The sequence below is a fragment of the Coregonus clupeaformis genome, chromosome 14 (assembly GCF_020615455.1).
Source record: "Coregonus clupeaformis isolate EN_2021a chromosome 14, ASM2061545v1, whole genome shotgun sequence".
Classification (NCBI taxonomy): Eukaryota; Metazoa; Chordata; class Actinopteri; order Salmoniformes; family Salmonidae; genus Coregonus; species Coregonus clupeaformis.
This window is the reverse complement of record NC_059205.1, coordinates 43,806,662-43,818,643: the sequence shown is the minus strand read 5'-3', so window position 1 is coordinate 43,818,643 and position 11,982 is coordinate 43,806,662. Positions and strand designations below refer to the sequence as shown.

At 43.1% G+C, this 11,982-nt stretch overlaps 1 protein-coding gene across 3 annotated transcripts in view; it reads left to right on the top strand.

Moving 5' to 3' along the window:
- LOC121580862 (ephrin type-B receptor 1) overlaps nucleotides 1–11,982 on the top strand; it is a 345,283-nt gene that overhangs the window by 248,178 nt on the left and 85,123 nt on the right. For all 3 annotated transcript variants that reach the window (XM_041895973.2, XM_041895971.1, XM_041895970.1), the window contains one exon: nucleotides 1,281–1,405. In XM_041895973.2, coding sequence (XP_041751907.1) covers nucleotides 1,281–1,405 — 125 coding nt within the window. The remainder of the gene's footprint in view (nucleotides 1–1,280; nucleotides 1,406–11,982) is intronic.

Sequence of the window (11,982 nt, the reverse complement as noted above, 5' to 3'; positions counted from 1 at the left end):
GTTTAATACAATACGCTAAAAAACAAGATGTAGATTTATCAATAATGGCTGTTGATGCCGAAAAGGCTTTCGACCGTCTTGAGTGGCCTTTTCTAAGTATTCGAATTCCTAATTATATGCTTCCAGATACTTCCAGATACTTCTGGATACTGTGAAAGATAAGCAAAGAGAAGGGGAGATAATTCCCTTTCCTCCATACACTGGCGGTAACGTATTTCTCCTGTCCAAATCAGGACTAAATTCATACAGACACACACACACGCACACACACACACACACACACATTCATGCTACACACACATCACAATTGCTGCTACCAGACTCTTATTTACTATTGCTAATACACAGTAATACTGCACAATTTAAACACTTTCTCTGATACTGTGTAAACATTGGACTATACATTTTGCATTCCTGTATTATACTTATGCTTCAAGAATAATTATATTCTACTGAGCCATTTACTTATGTTCGTATTCTTATCTTGTTGTTGAAGTGTCGAGAGGGAACGTGCAAGTAAGCATTTCGTTGGACGGTGTATACCATGTATATCCTGTACATGCGACTAATAATACTTGAAACTAAACGCTGGCCTTCGCCGCTCACCGTCTCCACCCCAACCACCCCTTCCTCTGCTAGCCCAGTAAGACAGGAACGATGAATGATAATAGAGAGATGATAGCAGGGAGGACAAAAGCAAGGGAATGAAGGGGAAATTGCTGGGGCGTTGGGTTAATTCAGAGCCCATATGTGTGCACTCAGGTGTGCTGTGTCTGAATGGGAGAGAGAGCATAAGAGAATTGGCCCACACTGTGCACCCAGGCCGAACCCATTACAAAGAGATGGGATGGAGTTTTATTCCAAAGGGCAGTTTCTTATCAAGAAAAGCATTTAACAATTCATATGGTCCAGGTCTTTGTCCTGCATTAGGTAATGATTTTATTCAGACCCAACGCAGATTGTTACATTGCTGTATTGGAGGCGGAGACCAGCACAAAGAGAGAGAAATGGGGACCTTGAAAAGTGAGGACGTTTTAAAAGATGTGCTGGCTGCCCCACGAAGCTCTGACTGCTGATTCTTACCAGCATGACTTTTGTCTGAGAATTTTGAATGTGTTACATTGTGTTAACTTTGTGTGTAACTTTCATTGCCTTTTTCTTGCATCGTTCAGGCTGTGACGAGGCACAGAGAAACAATTTTGGCTGTAGAGAGTCTACGCGCTTTCCCATACAGAGTGGTTGTTAAACTACCTGTTTCTCTTCCTGTTTCCTGTTTGCAGCCCCCTCGATCGTACCCATCATGCACCAGGTGAGCTCCACCATGAAGAGCTTCACGTTGTCATGGCCACAGCCCGAACAGCCCAACGGAATCATCTTGGACTACGAGCTACGCTTCTATGAAAAGGTAGGCTCTGTGTGTGTCTGTGTGTGTGTTTGTGTTTGTGTGTGTGTGTGTGTGTGTGTGTGTGTGGGTGTGTGAGCATAAGGGTATAAGGGTATGTCTGCACACACATTCATCTGCTTATACATTGTGTTTATCTGTATGTGTATTGACTCAAAAGATACCAAGAGAAGTTTCTCTTCTGTTCCGAAGCGAAACCCCCAAACCCCCTGGGCTGATAATGTCATCTCAGTTCCACCTCCAGTCCACCTCTCATTCCCACTGTTCTTTGGTTTCCCTGCCTTCCCTGTCGGATGAAGTGAATACCTTGACCTCCACTCCATCCTGCTCCCCTCCCCAGTCCAATTGCGGTAATGCTATGCGTCTGGTGGGGCTAGCATCGACCCGTCTGCTACCGTCTGCTCCTACACAATAGAACCTGCTTTAATAAGATACTAGAGCTGCCCAGAGTGGCTATGGTAGCAGGTTTTATTGACCTGTAGGCTTTTCCCAAGGTGGTTTGGTCGGCTGGTTTGTGGTTTGGTCGGCTGGTTGATGGGTTGGTCGGCTGGTTTGTGGGTTAGTCAGCTGGTTGGTGGGTTGGTCGGCTGGTTGGTGGGTTGGTCGGCTGGTTGGTGGGTGGGTTGGTTGCCTGGTTTGTGGGTTGGTCGGCTGGTTGTGGGTTGGTCGGCTGGTTGTGGGTTGGTCGCCTGGTTGGTGGGTTGGTTGACTGGTTGGTGGGTTGGACGGCTGGTTGGTCAGCTGGTTTGTGGGTTGGTCGACTGGTCGACTGGTTGGTGGGTTGGTCGGTGGGTTGTCCTGCTGGTTTGTGGGTTGGTCGGCTAGTTTGTGGGTTGGTCGGCTAGTTTGTGGGTTGGTCGGCTGGTTGGTGGATTGGTCGGCTGGTTGGTGGGTTGGTCAGCTGGTTGGTGGGTTAGTCGGCTGGATGGTGGGTTTGTCGGCTGGTTGGTGGTTGATCGGCTGGTTGGTGGGTTAGTCTGCTGGTTGGTGGTTGGTCGGCTGGTCGGCTGGTTTGTGGGTTGGTCGGGTGGTTTGTGGGTTGGTCGGCTGGTTGGTTGGCTAGTTTGTTGGTTGGTCGGCTGGTTGGTGAGTTGGTCTGCTGGTTTGTGGATTGAACCAAAAATGGGTCATGAACCAAAATCCAATATGGCCCCTGTGAAACCTTATCACTTCACAGCTTATTGTCATGCAACTACTGCTCATACAACCTGCTGTTTGCTCATCAATATAGATGGTAAAAACCTACGGATGTCTATGTAGCGTGTCCTTCCAGACAAATAGACCCGGGCTGCATTATTCACTAATTGGTTATTAATGAAAATAAGGTTGCCAATTGCATAGGGGAAAGCAGGTGAGGGTTACAGAGAGGGTACTTTCTCTTGCTCTGTCTGTCATTCTCTCGCTCTCTCTGTCTCTCTGTCTCTTTCTGTCTCCTTCTGTCTGTCTCTGTCTGTCTCTCTTTGTCTCTCTCTTTCTCTCTCTGTCTCTCTGTCTCTCTCTATCTCTCTCTGTCTCTCTGTCTCTCTGTCTCTCTGTCTATCTGTCGCTCTGTCACTCTGTCTCTCGCTCTCTCTCTTTGTCTGTCTCTCTCTAGCAGTATGTTCAGGTGAGAGATGCACCATGTGACCCCTGTACATGTGAAAGGGATTGCTTGGTGACATACAGTGTGTGTGTGTGTGTGTGTGTGCGCGTGTGTGTGTGTGTGCTTGTTTGCGTGAGTGCGTCAATGAAAGTGCATGTTTTTAACAGGCATCTGAACATATACCCTGAACCATACAGATTGTGTATGATTATCCGCATGGTAAACTTGACATACTCTCTATGGGAAAACCCATATGATCCTGCATAACTTCAACTAAATTCAGTCAGTGTGACTCAACTTTGTATCCTCTGAATGGCTCAGAAGTCTCTCTATATCAGGAACTTTTGTACATTCGTAAAGTGCTGATGTGGTCCTTTAGACATAAAAATCTATTACTGAGGGGTGTCTCACTACTGGATCTGTGTCTATAACACACTCCCCTGCACATGGCCTCTCTCTCTCATGCTCGCACCGCAGGAAACTTATAGCCTAGTTAATGCAGCCATTAAAACCTTATCAAATGTATCAAAATGGCCTTGCCGTCTCATCCTCCCTCCTCGTCCCTCAGACCGTCTCATTATGTGTCTATGAACAGGTGATATTAATAGTAGGATAGGAGCTACGCTAGTAGCAGTCAGTTTGTCTTCAAAAGCAGGGTAGAGAAGAGTTTCACAACATAAGTCATCGTCTTCCCACACAGATCTGTTATACGGTAAATGGGTTGTTTAACTCAGTGTAATACAGTATTAGTGGAGTGCATAGTTACACTTTTTTTGTTGGAAGGACACTGAAGTGTTCATTGTACAATTTAAATAGATCCCCATACAGGATTTGACAACCTCCCGAGTTGTAGTTGTCTAGGTGTTTGTGGCCCAAATAGTGAGAGGGGAGAGGGGGGATTGGGACACAAAGATACCGTTAGGAGAGGGAGAACTGAAAAGAGGTATCCAGTTCTCTTAACGCTATAGGCTTTCCACCAAACAGACCACTACCCCCCTTTCACTCCAGAGTAAGTGGTCCTGGAATTGTGTAATTTGACGAGCAAGTAGAAATGAAGTAAAGGTCATTTCCTCTTTCTTTTCTCCTTCTTTTATTTTGTTCTCCTAAAGTTTGGTACGGTAGGAAATAACTTAGCGAAGGTCAGGGCCTCCATTATGAGTAGAGTGGAGAGCAGGGACGCTCTGAACTGGCTCAGCTGGCTCTGGTTACTGAGGTCTACATTCTACATTGTAGAATAATAGTGAAGACCTTAACACTATGAAATAACACATATGGAATCATGCAGTAACCAAAAAAGTGTTAAACAAATCAAAATATATTTTATATTTGAAATTCTTCAAATAGCCACCCTTTGCCTTGATGACAGCTTTGCACACTCTTGGCATTCTCTCAACCAGCTTCACCTGGAATGCTTTTCCAACAGTCTTGAAGGAGTTCACATATATGCTGAGCACTTGTTGGCTGCTTTTCCTTCACTCTGCCGTCCGACTCATCCCAAACCATCTCAATTGGGTTGAGGTCTGGGGATTGTGGAGGCCAGGTCATCTGATGCAGCACTCCACAACTCTCCTTCTTGGTAAAATAGCCCTTACACAGCCTGTAGGTGAGTTGGGTCATTGTCCTGTTGAAAAACAAATGACAGTCCCACTAAGACCAAACCAGATGGGATGGCGTATCGCTGCAGAATGCTGTGGTAGCCATGCTGGTTAAGTGTGCCTTGAATTCTAAATAAATCACAGACAGTGTCACCAGCAAAGCACCTCCACAACATAACACCTCCTCCTCCATGCTTTACGGTGGGAACTACACATGCAGAGATAATCCGTTCACAAAGACACGGCGGTTGGAAGAGACCTGCTTGGGCCAAGAAACACAAGCAATGGACATTAGTCCAATTTGGACTCCAGACCAAAGGACACATTTCCACCAGACTAATGTCCATTGCTCGTGTTTCTTGGCCCAAGCAGGTCTCTTCTTATTATTGGTGTCCTTTAGTAGTGATTTCTTTGCAGCAATTCGACCATGAAGGTCTGATTCACACAGTCCCCTCTGGACAGTTTATGTTGAGATGTATCTGTGACTTTAACTCTGTGAAGCATTTATTTGGGCCGCAATTTCTGTGGCTGGTAAGTCTAATGAACTTATCCTCTGCAGCAGAGGTAACTCTGGGTCTTCCATTCCTGTGGTGGTCCTCATGAGAGCCAGTTTCATCATAGCGCTTGATGGTTTTTGCGACTGCAGTTGAAGAAACTTTCAAAGTTCTTGAAATGTTCCGTATAGACTGACCTTCATGTCTCAAAGCAATGATGGACTGTTGTTTCTCTTTGCTTATTTGAGCTGTTCTTGCCATAATATGGACTTGGTATTTTACCAAATAGGGCTATCTTCTGTATACCCCCCCTACCTTGTCACAACACAACTGATTGGCTGAAACGCATTAGGAAGGAAAGACATTCCACAAATTAACTTTTAAGAAGGCACACCTGTTAATTGAAATGCATTCCAGGAGACTACCTCATGAAGCTGGTAGAGAGAATGCCAAGAGTGCGCAAAGCTGTCATCAAGGCAAAGGGTGGCTATTTGAAGAATCTCAAATATATAATATATTTTGATTTGTTTAACACTTTTTGGGTTACTTCAAAGTTTTTGTGTTATTTCATAGTTTTGAAGTCTTCACTTATTCTACAATGTAAAAAATAGTAAAAATAAAGAAAAACCATTGAATGAGTAGGTGTGTCCAAACTTTTGACTGGTAGTGTGTGTATACAGTGGGGAAAAAAAGTATTTAGTCAGCCACCAATTGTGCAAGTTCTCCCACTTAAAAAGATGAGAGAGGCCTGTAATTTTCATCATAGGTACACGTCAACTATGACAGACAAAATGAGAAAAAAAAATCCAGAAAATCACATTGTAGGATTTTTAATGAATTTATTGGCATATGATGGTGGAAAATAAGTATTTGGTCAATAACAAAAGTTTCTCAATACTTTGTTATATACCCTTTGTTGGCAATGACACAGGTCAAATGTTTTCTGTAAGTCTTCAAAAGGTTTTCACACACTGTTGCTGGTATTTTGGCCCATTCCTCCATGCAGATCTCCTCTAGAGCAGTGATGTTTTGGGGCTGTCGCTGGGCAACACAGACTTTCAACTCCCTCCAAAGATTTTCTATGGGGTTGAGATCTGGAGACTGGCTAGGCCACTCCAGGACCTTGAAATGCTTCTTACGAAGCCACTCCTTCGTTGCCCGGGCGGTGTGTTTGGGATCATTGTCATGCTGAAAGACCCAGCCACGTTTCATCTTCAATGCCCTTGCTGATGGAAGGAGGGTTTCACTCAAAATCTCACGATACATGGCCCCATTCATTCTTTCCTTTACACGGATCAGTCGTCCTGGTCCCTTTGCAGAAAAACAGCCCCAAAGCATGATGTTTCCAACCCCATGCTTCACAGTAGGTATGGTGTTCTTTGGATGCAACTCAGCATTCTTTGTCCTCCAAACATGACGAGTTGAGTTTTTACCAAAAAGTTATATTTTGGTTTCATCTGACCATATGACATTCTCCCAATCCTCTTCTGGATCATCCAAATGCACTTCAGACGGGCCTGGACATGTACTGGCTTAAGCAGGAGGACACGTCTCGCACTGCAGGATTTGAGTCCCTGGCGGCGTAGTGTGTTACTGATGGTAGGCTTTGTTACTTTGGTCCCAGCTCTCTGCAGGTCATTCACTAGGTCCCCCCGTGTGGTTCTGGGATTTTTGCTCACCGTTCTTGTGATCATTTTGACCCCACGGGGTGAGATCTTGCGTGGAGCCCCAGATCGAGGGAGATTATCAGTGGTCTTGTATGTCTTCCATTTCCTAATAATTGCTCCCACAGTTGATTTCTTCAAACCAAGCTGCTTACCTATTGCAGATTCAGTCTTCCCAGCCTGGTGCAGGTCTACAATTTTGTTTTTGGTGTCCTTTGACAGCTCTTTGGTCTTGGCCATTGTGGAGTTTGGAGTGTGACTGTTTGAGGTTGTGGACAGGTGTCTTTTATACTGATAACAAGTTCAAACAGGTGCCATTAATACAGGTAACGAGTGGAGGACAGAGGAGCCTCTTAAAGAAGAAGTTACAGGTCTGTGAGAGCCAGAAATCTTGCTTGTTTGTAGGTGACCAAATACTTATTTTCCACCATAATATGCAAATAAATTCATTAAAAAATCCTACAATGGGATTTTCTGGATTTTTTTTCTCAATTTGTCTGTCATAGTTGACGTGTACCTATGATGAAAATTACAGGCCTCTCTCATCTTTTTAAGTGGGAGAACTTGCACAATTGGTGGCTGACTAAATACTTTTTTCCCCCACTGTATATATATATATATATATATATATATATATATATATATATATATATCATTTCTAGCCATATTATATGGTCTTCTATGAGTCTTTAACCATGGAGTTACAGTGCCTTCAGAAAGTATTCACACCCTTTGACTTTTTCCACATTTTGTTGTGTTACAGCCTGAATTTAAAATTGATTAAATTTAGATTTTGTGTCACTGGCCTACACACGATACCCCATAATGTCAAAGTGGAATTATGTTTTTAGACATTTTTACAAATTAATCAAAAATGAAAAGCTGAATTTTCTGGAGTCAATAAGTATTCAACCCCTTTGATATTGCAAGTCTAAATAAGTTCAGGTGTAAAAATACAGTGGGGAAAAAAAGTATTTAGTCAGCCACCAATTGTGCAAGTTCTCTCACTTAAAAAGATGAGAGAGGCCTGTAATTTTCATCATAGGTACACGTCAACTATGACAGACAAAATGAGATTTTTTTTTCTCCAGAAAATCACATTGTAGGATTTTTAATGAATTTATTTGCAAATTATGGTGGAAAATAAGTATTTGGTCAATAACAAAAGTTTCTCAATACTTTGTTAAATACCCTTTGTTGGCAATGACACAGGTCAAACGTTTTCTGTAAGTCTTCACAAGGTTTTCACACACTGTTGCTGGTATTTTGGCACATTCCTCCATGCAGATCTCTAGAGCAGTGATGTTTTGGGGCTGTCGCTGGGCAACACAGACTTTCAACTCCCTCCAAAGATTTTCTATGGGGTTGAGATCTGGAGACTGGCTAGGCCACTCCAGGACCTTGAAATGCTTCTTACGAAGCCACTCCTTCGTTGCCCGGGCGGTGAGTTTGGGATCATTGTCATGCTGAAAGACCCAGCCACGTTTCATCTTCAATGCCTTTTCACTCAAAATCTCACGATACATGGCCCCATTCATTCTTTCCTTTACACGGATCAGTCGTCCTGGTCCCTTTGCAGAAAAACAGCCCCAAAGCATGATGTTTCCACCCTCATGCTTCACAGTAGGTATGGTGTTCTTTGGATGCAACTCAGCATTCTTTGTCCTCCAAACACGACGAGTTGAGTTTTTACCAAAAAAGTTCTATTTTGGTTTCATCTGACCATATGACATTCTCCCAATCCTCTTCTGGATCATCCAAATGCACTCTAGCAAACTTCAGACGGGGCCTGGACATGTACTGGCTTAAGCAGGGGGACACGTCTGGCACTGCAGGATTTGAGTCCCTGGCGGCGTAGTGTGTTACTGATGGTAGGCTTTGTAACTTTTTTTTCTCATTTTGTCTGTCATAGTTGACGTGTACCTATGATGAAAATTACAGGCCTCTCTCATCTTTTTAAGTGGGAGAACTTGCACAATTGGTGGCTGACTAAATACTTTTTTTCCCCACTGTATGCTTAACAAGTCACATAATAAGTTGCATGTTTAACATGATTTTTGGATGACTACCTCATCTCTGTACCCCATACATACAAGTAAGGTTCCTCAGTTTAACAGTGAATTTCAAACACAGATTCAACAGCAAAGGCCAGGGAGGTTTTCCAATGTCTTGCAAAGAAGGGCACCTATTGGTAGATGGGTAAAAATAACAAAAGCAGACATTGAATTATCCTTTGAGCATGGTGAAGTTAGGAATTACACTTTGTAAGGTGTATCAATACACCCAGTCACTACAAAGATACAGGTATCCTTCCTAACTCAGTTGCCGGAGAGGAATGAAACCGCTCAGGGATTTCACCATGAGGCTAATGGTGACTTTAAAACAGTTACAGAGTTTAATGGCTGTGATAGGAGAAAACTGTGGATGGATCAACAACATTGTAGTTACTCCACAATACTAACATAATTGACAGAGGGAAAAGAAGGAAGCCAGTACAGAATAAAAATATTCCAAAACAAGAATCCTGTTTGCAATAAGACACTAAAGTAAAACTGCAAAAAACGTAGCAAAGAAATGAACTTTATGTCCTGAATACAAAGCGTTATGTTTGGGGCAAATCCAACACAACACATCACTAAGCACCACTATTCATATTTTCAAGCATGTTGGTGGCTGCATCATTTTATGGGTATGCTTGTCATCAGCAAGCACTAGGGATTAGAGGAAAACCTGGTTCAGTCTGCTTTCCAACAGACACATTCACCTTTCAGCAGGACAATAACCTATCACACAAGGCCAAATATACACTGGAGTTGCTGACAAAGATGACATTGAATGTTCCTGAGTGGCCTAGGTAGAGTTTTGAATTAAATCGTCTTGAAAACCTATGGCAAGACTTGAAAATGGCTAACTAGCAATGATCAACAACCAACCTGACAGAGCTTGAAGAATTCTTACGAGAATAATGTGCAAATATTGTACAATCCAGGTGTGCTAAGCTCTTAGAGACTCATAGCTGTAATCGCTGCCAAAGGGGATTCTAACATATATTGACTCAGGGGTGTGAATACTTATGTAAATGAGATTGTATTTTTTTACTTTTTCTCCCCAATTTCGTGATATCCAATTGGTAGTTACAGTCTTGTCCCATCGCTGCTACTCCCATAATTCCTCCGAAATCCTCCACACTGTTTCTTGACACACTGCTCGCTTAACCCGGAAGCCAGCCGCACCATTGTGTCGGAGGAAACACTGTACAACTGGCGACCGTGTCAGCGGTACAGTGTTTCCTCCGACACATCCGTAACCCGGATGATGCTGGGCCAATTGTGCGCCGCTGGGTCTCTTGGTCGCGGCCGGCTGCTACACAGCCGGAGATCGAAGCTGGGTCTGTAGTGACGCCTCAAGCACTCGGGAGGCCATTAAATTAGATATTTCTGTATTTACATTTCTAAAAACATGTTTTCACTTTGTCATTATGGGGTATTGTGTGTAGATGGGTGAGATAGAAAAATAATTAATCCATTCTGAATTCAGGCTGTAATACAGCAAAATGTGGAATAAGTCAAGGGGCATGAATACTTTCTGAAGGCAATGTAGTATGTGGGGGCGGCTCGTGTTTGTGTTTGTGTATGTAAAGTGGACACACGGTACCACACCAGTTTTGTCTCTCTGCCAGGTGACCATACTGTTCTTTGTAGGAGGTTGGCACATGCCACCGGGGACACACACATGTACAGTGCCTTGCAAAAGTATTCATCCCCCATGGTGTTTTTCCTATTTTGTTGCATTACAACCTGTAATTTAAATGGATTTTTATTTGGATTTTACATACACAAAATAGTCAAAATTGGTAAAGTGAAATGAAAATAATATATTGTTTCAAAGAATTCTAAAAAATAAATAACGGAAAAGTGGTGCGTGCATATGTATTCACCCCCTTTGCTATGAAGCCCCTAAATAAGATCTGGTGCAACCAATTACCTTCAGAAGTCACATAATTAGTTAAATAAAATCCACCTGTGTGCAATCTAAGTGTCACATGATCTGTCACATGATCTCAGTATATATACACCTGTTCTGAAAGGCCCCAGAGTCTGCAACACCACTAAGCAAGGGGCACCACCAAGCAAGCGGCACCATGAAGACCAAGGAGGTCTCCAAACAGGTCAGGGACAAAGTTGTGGAGAAGTACAGATCAGGTTTGGGTTATAAAAAAATATCAGAAACTTTGAACATCCCACGGAATACCATTAAAAAATGGAAAGAATATAGCACCACAACAAACCTGCCAAGAGAGGGCCGCCCACCAAAACTCACAGACCAGGCAAGGAGGGCATTAATCAGAGAGGCAACAAAGAAAAAAGGCAAAAGAAAAAGCAAACACGTTTGGTGTTCGACAAAAGCTATGACAGAGACTCCCCAAACATATGGAAGAAGGTACTGTGGTCAGATGAGACTAAAATTGAGCTTTTTGGCCATCAAGGAAAACGCTATGTCTGGCGGAAACTCAACACCTCTCATCACCCCGAGAACACCATCCCCACAGTGAAGCATGGTGGTGGCAGCATCATGCTGTGGGGATGTTTTTCATCGGCAGGGACTGGGAAACTGGTCAGAATTGAAGAAATTATGTTTGGCGCTAAATACAGGGAAATTCTTGAGGGAAACCTGTTTCAGTCTTTCAGAGATTTGAGACTGGGACGGAGGTTCACCTTCCAGCAGGACAATGACCCTAAGCATACTGCTAAAGCAACACTCGAGTGGTTTAAGGGGAAACATTTAAATGTCTTGGAATGGCCTAGTCAAAGCCCAGACCTCAATCCAATTGAGAATCTGTGGTATGACTTAAAGATGGCTGTACACCAGCGGAACCCATCCAACTTGAAGGAGCTGGAGCAGTTTTGCCTTGAAGAATGGGCAAAAATCCCAGTGGCTAGATGTGCCAAGCTTATAGAGACATACCCCAAGAGACTTGCAGCTGTAATTGCTGCAAAAGGTGGCTCTACAAAGTATTGACTTTGGAGGGGGTGAATAGTTATGCACACTCAAGTTTTCAGTTTTTTTGTCTTATTTCTTGTTTGTTTCACAATAAAACATATTTTGCATCTTCAAATTGGTAGGCATGTTGTGTAAATCAAATGATACAATCCCCCTAAAAATCCAGTTTATTCCAGGTTGTAAGGCAACAAAATAGGAAAAATGCCAAGGGGCGTGAATACTTTCGCAAGCCACTGTATGAGTG